This window comes from Ctenocephalides felis, unplaced genomic scaffold (genome assembly GCF_003426905.1).
Source record: "Ctenocephalides felis isolate EL2017-DRISC unplaced genomic scaffold, ASM342690v1 CF-g0.4_SCAFFOLD_01886, whole genome shotgun sequence".
Taxonomy (NCBI): Eukaryota; Metazoa; Arthropoda; class Insecta; order Siphonaptera; family Pulicidae; genus Ctenocephalides; species Ctenocephalides felis.
Genome location: NW_020538040.1, coordinates 39,125,631 through 39,149,029, shown reverse-complemented (window position 1 = coordinate 39,149,029; position 23,399 = coordinate 39,125,631). Strand labels below are relative to the sequence as shown.

Genomic DNA, 23,399 nt, shown 5'->3' with positions numbered 1-23,399 from the left:
TTTAATAAAAAAATTGCAAAATTTTAATAGAAGTTATAACTGATTTTGAGCATTTTTTGTATGGACATTTAAGTCACATCATTGGACAAGATGAATTAACTAATTTAGCACATTGACTTGGAATTGTGACTTGAAATCATTATATGATAAAACAAAACGTAGTATTTAACATGTTACTATCTAACTATAAAATATATTACAAAAATTAAAAAAAAAAATTAATTTAATTAATGTTTTCTAAATTTGATTGATATAAAAAAAATGTCAAGCATTTCTTACCAAGTTCATTCAATCAAATATTTATTCCATATATTTCAGTAAAATTCATAATTGTTTCGATATTTGAAAGACTTACAGAACAGTGTAATATATTATAATATTTGCCTTATTTAGGATTTTATTTTATATCAGTAAAGGAATACTTTCAAAAATAGTTTCAGTAATAACAATTGTCTGGCTAGAACTTTTGATCTTTCAACAATAAGGTATTACAAGATGTCAAGTATTCCATAATTTCTTTAAATATGATTTAGAAAGATTTCGAAAAAGAGTAAAAATTGTGTGTAAATAATTATATAATATAATGTAATGTATAAACGTGGATAAATCAATAAATAATAAATTATATTGTAATGGATCATTTTTCTAGATAATGATTTTTTGATAAATTCTAAAAATCTATACATAATTTAGAATATAGTACAAAAAATGTACTTGTATTGTTAAAATCTTTTTTGAAGTTCTATAATTTGAAGCGCATATTTTAAATTTTATTTTTATAAAATTTGCTACATGTTGACAATTCATTGCTCGGTATAAATCTGATAATTTTATGTGCTTGAATAGTTGTTTTTTGAACTTGTGTTTCATATCACCGACAAATTTGGATTTTTAATCATTAAAAACCAATAGGCAAGTTAACATTTGTTTTAGGAACACCTTACAACGTTGCATACTAGTGCAAATGTTATAGACAAATTCAACAAATTCTTATTTTTTTATAGAGTAATGTATAAGACTATTATAAATATCATGTAGTGAATTGAATAATAATTAAAGTATTAAAATATTTTATGACTTAGATAATTTTCAATTAATTCATAAGACATATGTCTCATGGTTTCATCTTAAATGTCTTCGTAACGAATTTGGTACAACGTGTCTAAAGGCGTTATGAAATACTAAAACTAAATGCTAATGCGATTATTATAAATTTTTTGCTTTGCTATTTTAATACGTGTCGTTTGATAATCAAATGATCTTATTAGTTGACATGTGATCTGATTAACAATATAATTAGTGAAGATTACTCATATGCATAATTAGACAATATCTTCTGCGACGTATAATAATTTTGACAAGGTTATTGCAATAAATAATCATCATAAAGCGAACTATAGTTTTTTTTGTTCTACTTTAGACAATTTAAAAGTTAATTTGTAGTAGAACAAATGCGTTAAGTGCAAAGTGCAATTTTTTAATATATTGCTAGTAATTTTATACCAATCGAAAAGCCTCAATGATCTAAAAACATTTTTTTGTTTCTTATGATTTGTTTACAAGAAATGTAACTTCTTAGAAAAAGCTTTAAATATAGCTCGAACAAAAAGCTTAAGGTATACAAACTGTACTAAAATTAGATATTAAAATTGAATAGCACAATTTATAATATGCAGTTTTGTCATATTCAGAAATGTGATAAATTGTTGGAACAATTACCATAAGGTTCAAATTAACAAATCTAAATTCATATACCTTAAACATCACATTCTCTGACAATGCGCCAAAATACATATTTATTAGAAATATTTTCTCAGAATAATTAAATATTGCATAGTATAATTATAATGGATATGTACATGTAAAATAATTCAAAGTATACCTATAAGTAAGATTTTTATACAAAATTATTTTGATTGGCATACAATGATATTCATTTAAATTCTTTTGCTATAAAAATTTCCGAAATTGTCACTTGTTATATAGATATTCAAATTATGATATGAAATGAATTATTTCTACACTGTCATTATATACTGCTAAATATTTCAATGACAAATCTTACATATAAGTCACTATTTGTAGGTGATTTATTATTTTTAGATTACTTCCGTATTACTAATTATATGAACGAACAATTTAATATTTATATTATTCTACGTTGTTTTATGCATATATCAACTACTACTAAATAGATATCATAAAATGCAAAATCGGACTCGTAATTATTACAAAACTTGAAACGTGAAAACTATTCATACGTCGCCTGATGAAACGAAATATTTGTTGGTAGTTTTTTGAAATTTAAAGAAACTTGTTAGAATATTTTGCATCGTTTATTTTCCTAATTAAGCATTAAACTTTCAGAATTTTGTTGAGACGTTTAGGAAGTTCCACTTGATGATTAAAATTGAGTATTTGAATTCAAACCAACAAATTTTTTATGGATAAAATGTGGTCATTATCATATCTTAATTTTTTTAAATTATAAAACTCACTCTGATAATAAAAATTAATTACATTTATGATATCGAGTATTTAGAGATTTATAAAAATTGAATTAACTTCCTGTAGGGTAAAAGTTACAGTACTCGCAAAAAAAAAACAAAATTTTTTTTTTAATCTTCACGTTTTAAAGGTTTCTAAACATTTTCTCATACCTCAGAAAAATTTGATGAATGCGTGTGTACCGATTTGAATTATTCAAAAAACATTCGATTGCTATTGATGAAGGGACGTGCTGATTTATTTTTGGCAAAGCACAAAAGCTTTGAAGATATAGGGCACAAAGTGCAAAAAATGTCTATTTTGAAGAACGAACGAGAAAAGAACGAAGCCTCCGATTTAAATAATTCAAAAAATATATCACTTGTATTAGCATATTCAAAAATTGGTTAAATTTCTGAAATATCTCAGAACTGCCATATGGCAGGTTTCGGACGGACAACCAATAAAAAAATGTTAAAAACATGCCATTTGACGATCAAAAATGATCATTAGACATAAATTATAAGATATTTTATGAAGATTTTAATATAAAGTACAAATTTTGTTTGCATTTTATAGCCAGTACAAAGATTAGTTACGCTCTTCAATATTTTGTCTCTAAAACAGCTACAGCTTTGAAAAACCTATAAAATTCTCAAAAAAATCAAATTCTTTCAAAAAATTTAACAAAGCCTTAAGTTTTTGAAAATTTTAAATTATTGTACCGTAAGTTCCAACAATTTGCGCAGAGGCACGATGCCTTGCACCACCAGTTTTTCTATAATTTGGATTTTGAGTAATATTAAAATGCAAATAGTATGTGCACTTTTGAGGTATAACTATATATATACAGTTTTGAAATTTACTTAAAATAATGTTATCTTCTATCTTAGCAACACTTGATAGTTTGTTTTTAGGTTTTAAAATCTGTTTTAAAAATTATAGAGATTATGATGAAATTTGAAGTTTCATTTCATTTTTAAAGTTTTGAATCTCATCTTAATTATTTTACCTAATTTCAGATAAATTCCCAAAAATTGTCAAATTTAAAAATATATCATATTTGTTAATCATTTTCAAAAATTGCAATATTTTGTCGAAAACAATCCAAATTTTCAAAAAAAAAAGAGTGCGCGAAGGTTCAAACGCGATTGAAGTAAAACTTATTTGCTACTGTACACGATGGCATTTAAGTTAAAATACATACATCATATAACAATTTTGAATAATGTTTATTAGTAATATGATAACACTCGTGATGCACATATTTATTAGTGTCAACCATTATACACATTTATATAATGATAAATTATAAATTATATATTAAAAATATGTATAATATTTAAAAACAATAATGTAATTTAAGTCATACTTCAAATATGACATGATCGGTTTGTCATTGTAATTAGCATTTAAAAATTAACCTTCATTAGAGAAGTGAAGTAATTGCTGATTAATAACTTCTATAATATTTGTTCACACAGTGGATTATATTAAACAACGCCTAAACAAACATTATTTTCGCAACTTCACTCATCATGTAATTGTGTTTAAAGAACTTCATGTAATTACTGATGGTATTTTTTTTACTTTTTCGCTGGCAATATAATCTCATTCTTTGTAATATCTGTAAGATTTATAGAAACTACGAATAATATATAAATTATTTTAATAAACTTATGTTTCTTGTTTTATTATTTTTATTATAATTATTTACGGGAGACAGAGTAAAATATTCTTCTGACTCTTATCTTATCTTATTTGCCGTAACGCACTTCCGTTGCATTTGTACGGATTTACACCATAGCAGCGCCTAAAGAAGTTTTACTTCAAAAAATGTATTATTTAAACTAACCTAAATGAATAATGATATTCATTTATCTTTGGTCCCGACATCAACCAGAATGTGATTTAAGCTTTATAACAAATAGAGCAATTATTTGAAAATATTTTGATCACGCTACATTCTTAACGAGTGCCTACAAGAATGCAACTCATTTTTCGCATATTTTGTTTCGCTTCGTTTGCGTGCAGTGCGATTACTTCCATATTGTTGATTTTTTTCAATGAAATTATTTAATTGCTGTTCGCATTCATAATTTTCAACTCTTGTGTTTGATTGTCGCAATTACCGATGTTAGCGTCATCAGCCACAAACCTCACTCCGTGCGACAAATGACCTTAACAAAAACGATTCCTTATAGCTTCATTAATTAATATTTCATATGAAAGTGTAATGTGTATCAAATACGTATGCGGTTTTATATCGGAATGTTTATGCATCTGTGAGATGTCATAGGATGTTGAATAATGAAGTCGCAAGATTGATATTTACATAGTCTGATAGTTTTTAAAGGCTAACGGTTACGAGTGTAATGCAAATTGATGCGAATTAATTTATCTATAATAATAGTATAATAATATCATAGTATTTTAAAATTTATATACAGATCTAGGGTGTGATAGTATTGACCTTAACTGTCTTGAAAAAAATTCAGGAAAAAAATCATCCCACGTTATTTGGAAATCGTGAGCTTTTAAATGCAACCTAGAGCTTTGGTAAAATTATGACCATAATTCGGTTATTGTCCTTAATTTATATTGATATTGTTTAGTTGAACCACATATAAAAAATAAAAACACAATTGCCTCAAGATTGCAAGAATTAAGACTATTTTTAAGCTTTGGTGAAATTATGAAATTTTTTTGGTTATTGTGCTTAATTTCTATTAAATTAAATTGTGCTTAATTCTGTTAATATTGTTCATTTAAACTTTGAAATCACCGTGAATAACATTTCTAGGACCACAGTAAAAAATAACTAGTGGGGTTGGTGGCAATTGCTGGAACTTCCCGTACCGTAACGAAATGTTAGAGGAATATTGAATGTTTTCAAATAGATTATTATAAATATTGTAACATTGTCTAATATTTATAAGAATTATATAAACTGAATGGCAGAGTTAAAATTATTTATTTAAAGTATATTAGAACTATAATCAGAATTAAAAATAATAACTGAATTATTATTTTCGATATACAAAAAATTAAAAAAAAAAAAAAAAAAAAAAATTGGACAAATTTTTTTTTTCGAAAATCAATTATTTTGTTAATCAATTGAATCGGAAGCTTAGTTCTCTCAAAGACTGCCATTTTTTGTACATTTAGCTCTGTATCTCTGAAATGGCTGGGCCTGCCTTTGCGAAAAACTTATAACCCCTTCTCCCAATCATTACTAATTGAATGTTTTTTAGATCATTCAAGTCGGATGCTCCGTTCTCTCGAAAACTCGATTTCTATTTTCTGCACTCTTTGCTCCTTATCTCCGTAACTGCTGGACCTGCCTTTGCCAAAAACTAATCAGCACATCTCCTTATCAATAGGAATCGAATGTTTTTTAAACCATTCAAATCGATTGATCCGTACGCCCGAAAACGTGTGCGAAAATTTGTATCCATACATACATACACACACACACACACACACATCCATTTTTTCTGAAGTATGCCAAAATGTTCAGAAATCTTCAAAACGTCGAGAAATGTAAAAATTTTTAATTCCGATTTTCGGCTCATTGCAATAACTTACCCTACGGGAAGTTAATAACACAATTGTCTCAAGTTTGCAAGCTTTGGTGAAATTATGACCTTTTTTGGTTATTGTTCTTAATTTCTATTAATATTATTTATTTAAACTTTGGAATAGTAATCGTGAATAACATTTCTAGAATCACAATAAAAAAAATAATAATAACACAATTGCCCCAATTTTGCAAGTTTTTTTTTTTGTTAAACTATGAATTTAAAATTTTTCAAATTAGTCGGCTTTGGAAGGCTTTATTTTAAAATAAATTTACTAAATTAGCTAGCTTAATAAAAGGTTGTTGCATTCAAACATGATTATAAAATGGTAAAATACTTGATAATTTTATTATTCAAAATTTTCGAGTCAAAAAACAATAAATTGATCCAAGTTCGTTTTATGTGGTTTCTTTAACGTGTTTTTTTTTTGTTATTTACCCAAAAAAATGGCTGTTCATACACTGAAGATGATTCTATTAAACTTTTTAGAAACATAATTAAGTTTTCTTTTCATTATCTGGATGGATGCCCGTTTAAAATGTGTTTTACATCAATTTACGACTTGTTAGCATTTAAAAATATTAATTATTTTTATTAGATTTTTTTGCTTTAGAAATTAAAATAAAATTTATCAATTTTGTAGTTACCTACGTTCTTCAAAAGTTTCTAAAGCGTTTTTATCAGTGACTATAATTTTTTTATATATTTACAAGTATTTAACTAATTATTTACTATATAGGGGATAGCGGGACTAACGATATCTTAACAACGTGTAATTTTAGGAATTTGTTACCGAAAATATTTGAAAGTAGAGGGCAAAAAATATATAAACAGCCATCCATCCCCTTGATTCTTACGACATCGCTATTAGTAAATAAATCACAATGTTTGAAAATTAATAACAAACGTTTTCCGATATTGTTTTTTAGGTTTTGAGCACTGTTGTTCAGTTTACGAGACCATATTATTTTTAAGTATATATCGACACTTTTAAAAAAACAATCATTCTTTCAAATGTCTATAATAACATTATGCACCTATATATTATATATGTATATAATATTATAAAATTTAAAAAAAATAATTGTTTTTGTTGTTGTTTTAAATGTATCGATACTTTAATTAAAGTTATATGACCATTATCAAATGACTTTTGGAATACAAACCTACCTATTGCAAATAGGTTCACTTAAATTAAATACCCACAACGAACATGAAAATATCAACATTAATATATTCGATTATTTCATATACCTACCACACCTCAATCAAGTACTGTGATACAAATATTCAAATTTGATCTTTATTCTCGACATACAACCTTTAACAGAATAATCTTAATTCTGTCCTTATACATTTTTAATGTCACTCACCTCACGAACAAAATAGTCAAAACGGATTAATTGAATTCCCTTCGAAATTTTTCGAATAATTTAAAATGAAATTTTTACATAATCCTTTAATATGTTGAGCAGAATCGCGTGCGTGGGCGGAAAAAAAAGTACGCAACAACTTGAATGTTACAGAGTCATGATATGGTATTTATTATAGCAAAAGTTGAGTTCAATGTTATACATATGAATTTGTAAATACGGATGTAAAAGTTAAGTAATATTTATATAGACTTATTAGAAATATATTTCAGTTAATTTTTTTTTTGATCTGTTAAAATATTGGTATGTACCACAGATTTATACTATTTTGCCTAATATTGAGTGTTGAGACAAGTTATTTTTCCTAAATGGGGATGACTTTGAAGAAGACAAAATATTGATTTTGGCAACAATAACTATGACTAAAAAATGTCACTCACTTAAAAGTCATGTGAAAATCGAAAATATTTTTTTTTATACATCTTTACGTTTCAAAGGTTACTGAACATTTGTCATACCTTAGAAAAATTGAATGTATGTGTGTGTGTGTAAGTGCGGATACAAGTTTTCGTCGACGATTTCGAGAACACAAATCAACCGATTTAAATAATTTAAAAAGCATTCGATTCGTATTGATAAGGAGACGTACTGATTAGTTTTTGCATAGGCAGGTGTAGTCGTTTCAGGGCAAAAAGAACCAAAAATGGTAATTCAGTGTTTGAAAGAACGAAGCGTCCGATTTGAAGGTTTATTTTATTTATTATTTATATTATTTTATTTATATTGACTAAACGAACTAAACTGTTCAAATTTTTGGAAAGGCAGGTCCAGCGGTTATGAAGTTTCAATAAAAAAATTTAAAAATTGCCTTTTGGCGGTCAGATATTTATTAATGTGTATTTTAGTAATGTACACGTTTTATGTGATTTTTTTTTAGGTTCCGTACTAAGATTTTTAATTTTAAAATTTATTTATTAACCGATTTGTATGAATGAAAAATCATTCAGTTCGTACTCGATCGAGGGGCGTTTTGGCAAAAGGCAATCTTGCCGTTTCAGAGGTATGAAACGCAAAGGGTGTAAGAACGATTATGCAGTTTTTGAGAGATCATCCGAATAAATGAATTGAAAAAATATTTTGCTTGAGTAGACGGTGTGCAGAAAATGCTTTAAGAGAATTTCTTAATTTTGAAAATTTTCAAAAAAAAAATATTCAAAATTTTCAAAAAAGTTAAAATTTTCGAAATTATTCATCATTTTAAAAAAAAATATCTAAATTTAAAAAATAACGATTTCTTAGAAAAACTTGAATATTTCGAAATTTTCAAAAAAATCTAATAATTCCTTAAAAAAAATTTTTTTTCTAAACTTTTAGAAAAAAAAATCAAAATTTTCTAAATTTAAATTATAAAAAAATGACAAATTTAAAAAAAAATGAACAAATTTCTTATAAACATAAGTTGTTTGTAGAATACGCTCGTCGCCTAATTTGAAAAGCATTTATAAGTTCACAGTATGTATTTATAATAAATAATCTATTCGAAATTATTCAAAACAATTATTGATTATTTTCATTTTTTGAATGTTTAATTACGGTATGGGAAGTTCCAGTAATTTGCCTTAAGGCACGACGCCATGCGCCCCACTAGTTCTATATATAAGAGTCTTATGTCTGCAAATATATATTTATATGTATTTCTCATTATTCTTACATTTCTGCGTATTATGACACAAAAGCAATCAAGCATTACTGCTATGATTATTTATACATACTTGAATCAAAATACTACACTAGAGCAATAGAATTTTAATTTCTTTGAAAAGAATGAACATAATTTTTATGAGCCGTGAACTTTCACAATGTTAAAAGCGATTTCGATAATCTCTACTTTTGAAGTCACTTGGCCGTGACTAATCAACAATTAAGGGTGTCAAATGTACTGTACCTATATAAGTTTTATTATATAATAAATATCCGCATAATAGACTGTGTTTCTTGGTCTTTTGATTGCGATACTCTGTGTAATTATTGATTATGTATGCCATTATTCTGCAGACCTACACTTACCTTGCACACTTGTTTGCAGATGCCACATAAGTTACGAATATGTACATGTGCAACCTAATCAATTACCGGCCTAAGGAATTATTTTGTGATGACTAACATACAGGATTTTATGTATAGTGCCGTTAGAACTTTTGTTGAAAAACTAACAAAGGTAACATAATTGTATGTACATGATTTAATATTGAGCTGATGAAATACTTACTAAATTTCAAAAGTTCAAAAGTTCAAAATTAGTTTGATGTAAAAATTTCTAAAAATTGCAATAAATTACTAATTTGTTGCTAGAGGCAAATTGCTGAAACTTTTCTAACAACAATTAAAAACTTTACATACCTTTAAACATTTTTTAAAACTTTGAAAAATAATATTTTTGAGAATTTTGAAATTTTTTTTTTATATTTCGATTTTTTTTTATACTATGAATTTTTCTAAAAATGTTAAAATTTTTAAACGTATTGCGTGGCTGTTTTAGAGAAAAAATATAGACGCGCGTAAGCGCCGCATCGCAATCTAACGGATAAAATGTAGTACAAATCTTTAAAAAATATTAACAAATTTCATACCTATTACTAAAATCTCTAAAATTTGAAGTTCATATGTCTAACGGTCATTTTTGACCGCCAAATGACATTTTTTTTAACTTTTTTTTATTGGATCTTCGAAACAAATAAACCTGCCTTTTTAAAAATTTTATTATTACTTTACTTTGTCAATACAAATAAAATGTTTTTTGAATTATTCAAATAGGCCGCTCCGATCTCTCAAAAACTGAATTACCATTTTTGGCACTTTTTGCCCCATATCTTTGAAACATCTGAAACGTAAAAATATATAAAAATTTTCATTTTCGTTTTTTTTTTGTAATTACTATAACTTACCCTACGGGAAGTTATTTAGAGTCTGCTATTATTATCAATTTTTTACAGATAAAATCTACGCTGATTTTATGAACTAAATTTTTTACAATAATATAAATTTAATATCATACAAATATTATGCCCCTTAGATAATTTTTAAAAAATTTCGTTTGGATTTGACAAATGGCATAGTTTTATTGTTTACTAATAATATAAAGCTGCTATTTCCAAAAGTATGCCGAATCAAATTTTATTAAAGCGAAGAAGCATTTTTTTTTTATCAGAAACATAATTTATTCACTTTAGGAGTTCAAATGTGAAATGATATATGAATATATAAAATTGCAACCATTTTCTTCCTTTTTTTATAAAATTTCATATTTTACTATAAAATATTTATACTTCGGATATTCTGATTTGAAATGAAATGTTATCTATTTATTTAAGCTTTTAGTCAATTTTTCAGTTAGGTATGCTCAAACGGTGTCATTAATAGACATTTTACTCTTTTACAATAATTTACAAAATTACAATCATTTTCCTGCCTTTCAACGCATGTTTTTTGTCCATTTTTAACAAACATATTCTACTAAGGAATTGCTTTGATATAAAGAATTAATTTGAGAATCAATCGATCATTTTTCAATTAAATGTTTGTATTATTATTTTTCGAAAAATTCATTATTTTTTAGTAATTAAAAACATAAGTATTATATGTTTCAAAATAGTGATATTAGATCTGATTTGCATGTATTTACCTAACTGGCTCTTAGCCAGTTAAACTAGTGGTGTATAGCATTGTGCCTTAGGGCCATTTTTAAAATTTATTATTATATAAACAGTATTGAAAATATTAAAATTATTATTTAGTTAGATTTATTCTCAAAAAATCGCTGCAGGTTCTGACATACACAAGAGTTTTAAGTTTCACTTAAACAAGCTTTGGTATTCATTGTAATATCTTGCTTTTATCAAATTAAAAAATTGCATTTTTTATTCGATTATAAATTATATTTGAAAAATATATAATGTTTAGTTTTGGTATGTAATACTTCTCGTTCACATTTCCTCAACGTTTGAATGATGTTTCATTAAACGATTCAGGTTGATTATTTGTATTTTTTGTACACGGTTTAAAAAAATACTAATTACAAAAAAATATACAGATATATAAAGATTACAAAAGAAGTAAAAAACTATAAGGCATTGTAAAAACATATCCCAACCTGGTTCAGTCTCCTTTACTTCGTCAATCTTCTTAATGAAAACAAATTGTGCAAATGAAATTATTATTTAATCTTGTCTGCTAATTGAGCGTCGTGCTTGAATAATTGCATAAAAATCAGTTTAAGACAAGTAATGAATGCTTCGATACGGAATTGGTTCCGGATGACCTCTGGGTATGTAATTGTCTTAACCAGATCAATTCAGTCGAAAACTGCTAACGACTGCTGCTCATTTATAAATATTCATGGTACCATTTTTCTTGTAATTAGTATAACTTGCAAATAATCTTAACATATAGATATTGCATATATACGCATATATTTGAATACTTATTTGCAAAATGTCATGATAAATTAAGAATAGTAAATTTAATATACAGAGTATATGTAGAGTAGAGCAGGGTTTAAAGGTCCGCGGGTCAAAAGGTCTACCTACAATATCTCAAAGTAAAGTTAAGAATTTTAAAACAATATTTGAAAGTAGAGGGAAAAAATTGTGTAATCCGCCATCGCCTTGGATCAAGCAACATTGCTATCAGGAGACAAACGGCCAAGTTTGAAAATCTATAACAAAAGTATGATCTTTTGTTGTTATTTTTTTTTTGTTAGCACTGTTGTTAAGTTTACAAAACTTTAATATTATTTTTAAGTGTACGTTATTTACCTGTTTTATAAGATGTATTTTTGATTTTAAGTTTGAACAGATGTTTGTATATAACCTCTATAATAGCTTACCTGTGGTTGGAGTAAAAAGGGCCAACTAAAGCTTTATTCTGGCAAAGACAAAAACAATAAAAAATAGTATATAAAAATGTAAATTCAGTTTAAAAGAAGCATTTCACAAGAAATAAATTGAAATAATAGTTATTCCAAATCTGTTGATTAATATTTCTGACAAAATACCAGATCAAGGTTATATACAGTGTAATCTTTGTCAAAAATGTGCCCATGAAATCTATATTTTGCATTGGTTGAATATTATAACTAATATTCTATAAAATTCCTTTAAAATTAAAAATAAGGCATTGGATCTGTTCGCCAACTTGCTGTTCCATTTTACCTCACCTATGAGGTAAAGAGAAAAAGGTGACAAATTTTTGAAAAATAGAAAAAAAACACATTTTTACAATGAGCTTGGAGTTTTACTGAACATAGTCAGATAGTTGTTTGTTTGATATGTATTTGTTGTTTAGTTTTCACAATTTAGTTGCTCAAAGTCAAATTGGGCCTTCGTGCCCTGCCCTACCCTTTATATATATATATATATATATATATATATATATATATATATATATAAGAACATGATATCATTTAATGAAACTTTATATTTTCATAATATATCTTTTACAATCGAACGCCAATCACCTAGTAATAATAACTGTGCTATAATATTCATCGGGTTCATGTGTTTGAACATATTTCAAACTCTATTATTGCAAATAAAGTTGCATAGAAAAAATTGAAAGAATTACACTAATAATTAGCATTTTATGAAAGAAATCAGCTGAATTATACCTTTGTATCACAGGTTTAAGATTGAACATATATTTATAAATATTTACTGCATTGTAGTCAGCATAGTAACTTAAAATGCGAACACTTTAAAATTATTAATTATATACATATATATATATATATATGTATATATATATATATATATATTTATATTTTAGGGTGTTCCTTAATATGGACATTTTTGAATTTCCTTGCTCCCAAGGGCTCAAATGGTTCCAAATTGATAAAAAACAATTCTCTGAAAGTTTTAGCTCTCTAGAATCAAAGTTTTGTATGGAAATAGCATGGAAAATTTTTTGAAAATTAAAAAAGAAAATTTTTAGGTAGAACTTAGCGACAAATGAATTAAAATTGAAAATTTGTGTCATTTTTTTAGGAAAATTCGACGCTCTGCAAAACAGGTTTTTTATAATTTGTTTTGTAGAACGTCGAATTTTGAATAAAACTAGAACATTTGTTCGTTAAATTATATCGAAAAAACATTTTTAAATTTTTTGAAAATTTTTCATGTTTTTCATTTCCATACAAAACTTTGATTGAATTGTGCTCTATCTAAAAGTTAATATTAAGAGCTAAAACTTTCAGAGAATTATTTATAAGTATTTTATCAATTTGGAACCATTTGAGCCCTTGGGAGCAAGGAAATTCGAAAATGTGCATATTAAGGACCACCCTTATATATATATATATATATATATATATATATATGCTATTTAAATATATTTGAAATGATTTACAATTTGGTACTTTGTTACCAGATTTCTGGCTCAATTTACAAATTCAGGTGTAAATCAACAAAGAAATGTTTGAAATAGTTTATTTTTTAAATTGAATTATAAACACTTTTACTAGAAATAAGATTACTATCGAAGTTATCATTAAACATTGAAAGCATCACTGAGACAGTGAATTTACTTGAGTGATAAAATTATTAATCGAGACGTGTTATTATTGCAAAATTTCATTATAATAATTCAAAACATAAATAAGTGTATCACATAGGTTCATTGTCAGACTGCGTGACCCGCGATTTTCCGCCTTCGCTGGGTCTCGTATCCGGGCGCCCGCCCTCAAGGTTTTTTCACGAGTCATTTTAACATTTTAGCATTTTAACATTTTTGCATTTTTCTTTTCTCGTTTGTCTCGGAGGTCGACCTGACTACTTACTTGCTTTGTGGCCCATTGTTAACTGTCCCTCTCTTTACTGTGAATTTTACCCACCTCTTCGCGGTGTAAGCGCCGGCCTATAAGATCTAGACCCGGGCTCCGAGTTCAATGCAAAAGCTGCTCTGGCGCACCTATATAGTATCATTTGTACAGTGTAAGTGAGTGTTCAGCACTGACTCAAGATAACACGTACAGGTGTAAGTACAAGATGTTCAGACTTAAGTTGAATTTCATTATTTATTTGCATATTGTTGAAAATACATGAAAATTGATTCTACCTGGTGAAAATTTTCATGAAATAGAAAAATGCATTTGTATTTTGTACCTTTTAAATTGCAATGTATAACATATGTCAATATGTTTAATAACGTGGTTAATTTTTTTTGAATAAAATTCATATTTTATTTGGCTGTAAGGTTTAATCTAATTTATTTTTTAAAAACTCAATAAGACCCCTGAAATTTAAAGAAAATTCTGAGACCTCAAAAAATATATTGACACGCTTATCAAATTGTACAATACAAACTTTTAAAATTGAACTGAATAATATTTCATAACAATTTTTTACTAAATTCAAAAACATAAATAAAATATTATCAAATCGAAAAACATAGCAGTCTTAAATTTAAATAAAGATATTTGAATTGAGAAGTAATAATTTAAAAATACTTAAAAAATATATTTAAATTCAAGTTTTCAACGTTTATTTTAAATTTCCAATAAAGATTTTTTAATATCATTTATTTATAAAAAATCAAACAAATTAATATATTAAATCTTATTTTAACTTTTTTATTTGTAGTTTGTTTGTTAATGCTACATTTAATTAAGAATATTGGTATTATCACTTCAAAAATTATTTGAAACGAATTTGTATTATTAAAAATGAAATTTCAATATTACATGTTTAATTTGACTTAAAATTTTGCATATCTAAAATATAATAATTTATAACAATTTTATAACGATTATTTTATAATTATTAACATATTTTAAAACGATTTTTAACAATATACATTTAAGAGTTACTCGTTGCATTTAAAACGATACCATTAAAATTGAAATGATAAAAATGATAAAATTCTAACAATTAAGGTTTAATATTTTGCTTTGAATTAAGCTAAGTATTTAAAATAATCAAAACAATTTGTGAAATTATTATTAACAATATACGTTTAAGAGTTGCTGGTTGCATTCAAAACTATACCATTAAAATTGAAATCATGAAAAATATAAGATTCTAATTAAAAATTTAATATTTTACTTAAAATTTTGCTAAATATTTAAAATAGTCAAAAACAATCGTATAATTATTTTTAATATTATACATTGAGAAGTTACGTGTTGCATTTAAAACTATATTATTAAAATTGAAATAATAAAAATGATAAAATTCTAACAATAAAGGTTTAATACTTTACTTTAAATTTAGCTAAGTATTTAAAATCAGAAACAAATCGTGAAATTATTTTTAACATTATATATTGAGAAGTTACTCGTTGCATTTAAAACGATAATATTAAAATTGAAATGATAAAAATGATAAAATTCTAACAATAAAGGTTTAATATTTTACTTTAAATTTAGCTAAGTATTTAAAATAATCAAAAACAATTCGTAAAATTATTTTTAACGTTATACATTGAGGAGTCACTCGTTGCATTTAAAACGATACTATTAAAATTTAAATGATAAAAATGATAAAATTCTAACAATAAAGGTTTAATATATTACTTTAAATTTAGCTAAGTATTTAAAAGAATCAAAAACAAATCGTAAAATTATTTTTAACATACGCATTGAGGAGTTACGCGTTGCATTTAAAACTATATTATTTAAATTGAAATAATAAAAATGATAAAATTCTAACAATAAAGGTTTAATATTTTACTTCAAATTTAGCTAAGTATTTAAAAGAATCAAAAACAATTCGTAAAATTATTTTTAACATACGCATTGAGGAGTTACTCGTTGCATTTAAAACGATATTATTAAAATTTAAATAATAAAATGATAAAATTCTACATTAAAAGTTTAATATTTTACTTAAAATTTAGCTAAATATTTAAAATAACCAAAAACAATTCGTAAAATTATTTTTAACGTTATATATTGAGAAGTTACTCGTTGCATTTGAAACGATACTATTAAAATTTAAATGATAAAATGATAAAATTCTAACATTAAAAGTTTAATATTTCACTTAATATTTAAAATAGTCAAAAACAATTTGTGAAATTATTTTCATCATTATACATTTAACCCTTTTGCTACGAAAGTCGTTCATGGATGGCACCCACATGACGTGCTGTGTGTACAGATGTCGTCCATGGACGACATGATTGTTTGCCTCTGTTTCAAAATTTATCACTATCAATTGGAGTATTGAGAATTCTAGTCTTTTATTGAAATTTCTTTAGAAGCGTAATTTTTATATTTTTCAACACATTTTTATTGATAATGATAGAAATAACATAAAATTCCATACAGCAGCGACACTCCTGCGGAAAACCATCTCGTAGCAAAAAAGTTAAGAGTTGCTCGTTGTATTTAAACCAATGCCATTAAAAGTGAAATGATAAATGATACAAAATAATTAATTAAAAGTAAAATCCTAAAAATTTTGTTAGAAGCGTAATTTTTATATTTTTCAACACATTTTTATTGATAATGATGTAAATATTATAAAATTTCATACGGCAGCAGCACTCCTGCAGAAAACCATCTCGTAGCAAAAAAGTTAAGAGTTGCTCGTTGTATTTAAAACAATACCATTAAAAATGAAATAATAAATGATAAAAAATAATTAATTAAAAGTAAAATCCTAAAACTATTAGACCTCAGGTATTTAATTAGGTAAATTGTTTAATTAATCAGCTGTTCAAATGCTATGTATGAATTCACAATGAATATTTTGTCTCGCGTAGTTTTCCATACAAAAAACATTTACTTAATAATAACTTTAAAATTAATGTAAATAGTGAAACTTGGTATTTTCGAAACATCACTTAAAAAAAAATCCCTATAATTAACCCCTCAGACCGTAGCCCTGGTGTGCGCCTTGAGCGCCGTCTCTGGTCAATACCACCCCGGAAATTCCCAGACCGCGGCCATCCTGAGCGAGCAGCGCTACTTGAGCGGCGACGGCACCTTCGGGGCCGCTTACACCCAAGAAGACGGAGTCGACTTCAAAGAGGAGAGCGACGCCGAAGGAAACCGTAGAGGCAGCTACAGCTACGTGGATCCCACCGGACAACGTAGAACTGTTACATACACTGCTGGCAAAAATGGGTAAGTTGAGGAAATATCATATTTGTACAATAAATAACCCGAATGTTATGAGAAATCACTTGTTTAACACTAAACCTTCCTGCAATTCTTGTATAGCTAATCACTACAGTGCACGGTAATATTTTTTTAAATTAAAGAAAATTTAGAAGTAAAGAGTGAATAATAATATTATATACATGTTCTAAGAATTGTCTGAGTTTGATAACAGTATTATAAAGTTTAAACGTGTGTTGTTTTACAAAATGTTTGCAACCGGTCAATTTGACCGGTACTTAGAAGGTTTAGTGTTAATCGTCATGGTAAGGGATTAATACTGGTGAAATTCCACCCTATTGTACGACTAGAAAATCACAGAAGGGACTCCACAAATTTCAATAGTATAGTCCAAAATTCAATTCAAAATTGATGCGTCTTAAATCTTACAATTAAAAAACCCTGTTAATAGACATTTGAATACAATAATTATCAAAGAACATCATTCAGCAATAAAAGAAATAAGTATAAGTTTCACATTTTTGTTTGAATATTGCTTATTACTCTTCTATTTAATTTATATTTTTATGTTCATCATAAAGTTTTCATGTATATTTATGACAAACACTATATCTAATACGACAAAGTTTAGGCGTGAATGCTTTTGCATTCAAATTTTGAAGTCAAGTATTTTGAATTTAAATTTGTATAATCTTAGGTTTTTGTAATTATTATAACTGTTAATGATTAGATTAGATATTTTTATCTTATCTTTTCCCGTAGTTACAAATTAGCTTGGGCAAGTAAATTACCCAAAGGCTTGTTTTTTCCTATTTAGAGTGAATTTTAAACAATGACTTTAAGCAAACAAAATACGCGAATTAATGCGGTTGAATTGAATATGAATATTACTAACACTTTTCACCATATCCTAAAAGCTTTAAAGTGTTTTTCACCGTAAAAACTGGTGTTTTTCTTAAGAAGTGGTTATTCTGATCTATAGGCATGAATTTTATGCTATTTTTGAAAACATTTTTTTTTACAAATTACTATATTTAATTTTTTGAGAATATAAAAAAATAAAAGTTAAATATAGTGTATAGGGTTTCAACTCTAGAAGGTCATCACCTTTTTCGGTGATGGGTCCCAAAAATTACTACCTAACAAAACCCATGATTTTGGCCCTCCAAATAATCTGAAAAAAATACCATGTACACTTTTACGTATGAACTACGGACAAATTCATTTTTTTTACAAAACAGCTATCAGGAATAAAAATATTTTTTGTAAAATTTTTTTGATAGTCTCGATATTTTTTAAAATAATAAAAATCAGGAACATTTCTAATGAAGAAAAATTTGTAAAGAAGTTTCTGAAAAAAATTCAAGTAAATCGGTTCAGTAGAAATTGAGAAATCGTTGATATCGTATTGAAAAAGACAGTTTTGAGAAAAACGCGTTTAAAGAATTATCGTGGCCAAACTGCAATATCTCCAAAAGTAATTTAAATTTTGAAAAATCTTGTACGCATATTTTTAAATAGGTAAACGTTGCAAATATCAAGAAAAAGCAAAATAATTTTCTTTTAATTCTAATCTGTATATTTCCTTAATTGCTTGATTAGATGTGAAATGGCAGTTATAAATATTTATCTATATGTATTTCCTAATACTATAATATAAAATATATATAACAAGCTCTAAAATTGTTACAGAACAATATGACGGACGTATCTTTAAATTATCATTATCAGTTATAATTATATGTCTGCAAGTAATTACGTACGAGTAGCAGAAAATATTTAAATTAAAACTAGATATCCTTTATTAACTTCATACTTGTAGCTTTCAGTTTCATTAATAAAATTATATGTTTTGGTTAATTCGCGCGTGCCAGTGTCCGATATGCTCCGATTGACAATAAAATAAAATAACATAATAAAAACTACAGTACATTTTAAATAAAAACTACAGTACATTTTACTTCCATCAACAAGTTCAGATTTTTTTATGCGTATCAGTTACATCATGCATGATGTCTAATCAATTCTTCAACTGGATCTTATTTTTCACGAATTTAAAAGAAATTCTTGAATTCAATTTCTTTATCGTTCCAACACAATAATAAATTGCGCAACTTGTGAACAATTTCAAATCGTTACAAATGTTATGCTCTGTGATCCAATATTGTAATTATTTCGCATTCTTAAACCGCGTATAAATAATGCATATTCATTGTTGCGTGGTTTGGCGCTTTGTAATTTGTGTGATTATTGGTAAAATATATGAAAAAAATTCGCTTGGCGCTTTTGCAACATTTTGCGATGCGGCTTTTGAAACAACGACTCGCAACGGGCCGATCTGAAAATTCTCTTCGATATCTTCGGTATTCTGCCGATAGAATTTAGTTCTAGTGCATTGAGGTTTGCGGTTGAAGTTTTACAACTGGGCGGTCATAGTGTCAACATGGAACCGCAATGGAAAAACGTTTATTGTCTATATTGATGTAGGCTTTATGACCTCATAATATTGCAACGTTTTACTTAACCTTTTATTAAAAGAAAATTCTTAAATGGACTTGGACTTTCTTAACGTTAGCAATACCAAAATAGTTTGTTGCGTTGAGTTGAATCATTGTACTACGCACGGGCATAAAGGATACATTTCTAATATTATCTAAATAAGCTAAATTTTATTATAAATATTTATAATCAGAATAAACATAAGTATAATGGTGATGAAAAATTTAATATAAAAGCTTCAAATAATAATAATAAAAAAAATTCAAACAAAAACACTTTTATGTAATAAATGCTTGTTCGTAATAAAAAGGTTTCTACTATATTGGTATCTAAATAAACAGCTTTATTTATTTTAATGTAGGAATCTAAAAGCAGAAAACAATTATTAATAATGATGACGAGTAAATTCAATATAGAAGCTCCAATAATAAATAATTTCAATTATACATACTTTTATTTAATGAAAACCTAAAGTACTTTCTTTTCTAATAGTGTCTAATTCCAATAGTATTTAAATAAACAGTTTTATTTATTTCAATGTAAGGTTTTAAAATCAGAATAAAATTAATATAGTAATGATGATGAAAAATAAAGTATAAGAGCTCCAATAACTAGATATTTCTAATAAAAAATAATGTTTTCAATATATCGCAATATGACTTGAGGAATAGTTAATAGTAAATTTTTAATATAAAGATTTGAAATCAGAAGTAATACTATTATATTTCTAATAATAATAACGATGATGAAAAATTTAAAATAGATGGTATATATAAAATATTTCAAATAAAACAAACTTTTGTTGAATACAGGTCTAGTGCGGGGTCTTTTCTAATAGTATCTAAATAAACAGCTTTATTAAGTTTAAAGTAAGCAGAAGAAATTTAATAATAAAGATGACAAAAAATAATAAAGGCTACATAACAAAATATTTTTAATGAGAATATTCCACAGTGCATTTTTAGAGAATACTTATATAACAACACTGAATTGTTTAATTGAATATTATTCCATAACCAATATTATTAAAATAGCAACATCGTTAATAGAAAGTAGTGTCAAAACCCAGTATATGATGACTTCAATTTTATACCTAATTCCACATTATTAAGATTTCTTGTATTTTTTTTCATAAATTTAGCCATATAGGCAAAAATTATAATTTGAAATGTATATCGTACTTTATATGGGTTACGAACGTTATTTATTTCCTGATAATTTGAATCTCTTAAACTTTTAACATTGCATGAATTATAGATATTTGCTAATACAATGTTCGCTTAAATGAAAAAACTAAGCTATCGTAATTAAATTATTTTGAGATAATTATTTCCTTAAACAGTAATTATACTGAATCTTGAACAAACTTAACGAATTTTTTTTTTTAACTTCGAATCCTATAAGCTGTAGTGAATTGACTTAATACTAATCCATTTTACAGATGGCAACCCAAAAAATTGTTCTATCTTTGTATGATAAATTATTATTACAATTTCTGTAATAGGGTGAATATTTATTGATGCAGAAATGCCGGATCAGGGCTATTTTTACTAGAAAATATATTGCTATCTACATTCCCAAGTGAAAACTGTTGTCACTGTTGCTTGACAACAGTTTGCTCAAATCAAAATCGAACCCAGGATCTATGATTTAAGTCCACTCGTTCTAGTTTTGTATTGCACTTATACTCTTTTTTCTGCCAGATAAAAAGTCCAATCCGATCATATCATGTACATAAATTCAGTGTTTGTCAATCGTTGAGATGCATCGACAAGAGCCTCTCGGTGTGCAATATAATTATGTTAAGTCATAAAGGTGCGTTACAATGCAACTGCGTGGGAGCCGAAAATGCGAACATGATCATGGGACAATTGTTCTTCTTGAATAACTGTCTGTTGACTCTTTTACTGATTTCCTAATTTTTCTATATTCATTACTTTCACAGTAGTATTGTTCAGAAGTAATTAAATCGCTTGTTACCAATCTTGGAGACTTCTGTGTCATAAAACATAGAGAATCATCTCTATTAAAGCTCATAGAGTACGACACTATTTCAGCGAAAAATTTTAAATAATCGGCAAAAATGATCTCGTTTTAATCGATCGCTTAATATCCAACAATATTATTATTTTTTAAATTGAATAAACTCAATTTGCTTATTTTATGATTAAGCCAAAGCTTTATTATCATTATTATTAATATTTGAACATTACCATCAAAATTCAAATTCAAAATTAGAAACTTCAGTTCAGCTCCGAACAGACATCCTAACATAATTTTTATATATTGCTCAAAAAATATCGCCCATGAATTTAACTATTGAAACCAATTTTAAGAAATATATATTTGTGCGTTATAATTTCATACTTTCATCTATTTCATACATTCATCTTTCCATATAAACCTGCATTTGATTTTTTAATTAGTTTTTACGATATACGTGGTTATATACCATATAATGAATTTTATTCCATATTTCTAATATCATTCTAAACGTTTACTATTATTGAAAAAAATATAATAATTTTAGTTTTTCTGCTAAATTGATGAATAATTTATAGCTGCTTAAAGTTGCTAAGCTACTGTTGATCTTAAAGAGATCAACAGTACAATTCGTGATTTTTATAATATAAAAATCAAATTATTTGAATATTTGACTATTGTCTGCTATTATAATAAATATTCTAAAGAATAATACAGAGGAATTATTAAAAAAATATTATACTGAAAATCATGAGTTTTATAAATAAAGCACGATATTTACCAATAAAAAAAATTCAACATATATGAACAAAATAATTTTGACTAATTTGTGATTATCTAGGATATTACCTAGATAATATTTCAACACTTCAGGCCTATGAAATATTTGTTTACTCCTATAATATTACTAAATATTTTGAATTTTAATATATAGACAAACTGCAAAATGATTCTTTCAAGCCAAAAATCTTAAAATATGACAAATCGAATTTTTGACCATTTCGTGAAAAATTTTAATGTGAACCAAGGTATATAAATATGTAAATAGATAATAAAGCATATAGTACAGAAATAACAGTAATATGTATTTTGAATAATATTAACAATTTTTATAAAAATTGCATTTTGCATGAGTTATTTCAACCGTTAATATTAAATTATTCTTTTAATTCATGGCAAATAATAGAGTTTATTTCGAATTTAACTTCACAAAAGGAATATATCTAAGTTATTTATTTTTGGATTGCATTTCATATTGATTTTTACCTTTGTGATTTTTTTTAATTTATGTCAAATAACAGAGTTTTTGTCGAATTTAAGTGCTCAGAATGGATATACTTAAGTTATCTATTTTTTATT

General features: G+C 26.0%; 1 protein-coding gene across 2 annotated transcripts in view; it reads left to right on the top strand.

The window, feature by feature from the left end:
- LOC113378852 (kelch-like protein diablo) overlaps positions 1 to 23,399 on the top strand; it is a 206,713-nt gene that overhangs the window by 123,027 nt on the left and 60,287 nt on the right. Inside the window, exon 2 of one of the 2 annotated variants that reach the window (XM_026619474.1) lies at positions 9,528 to 9,659. The exons of the other annotated variant lie outside the window; for it this stretch is intronic. Within the exon in view, the coding sequence (XP_026475259.1) occupies positions 9,597 to 9,659 (63 nt within the window). The 5' untranslated portion in view covers positions 9,528 to 9,596. The remainder of the gene's footprint in view (positions 1 to 9,527; positions 9,660 to 23,399) is intronic. 2 annotated transcript variants of the gene reach the window in all.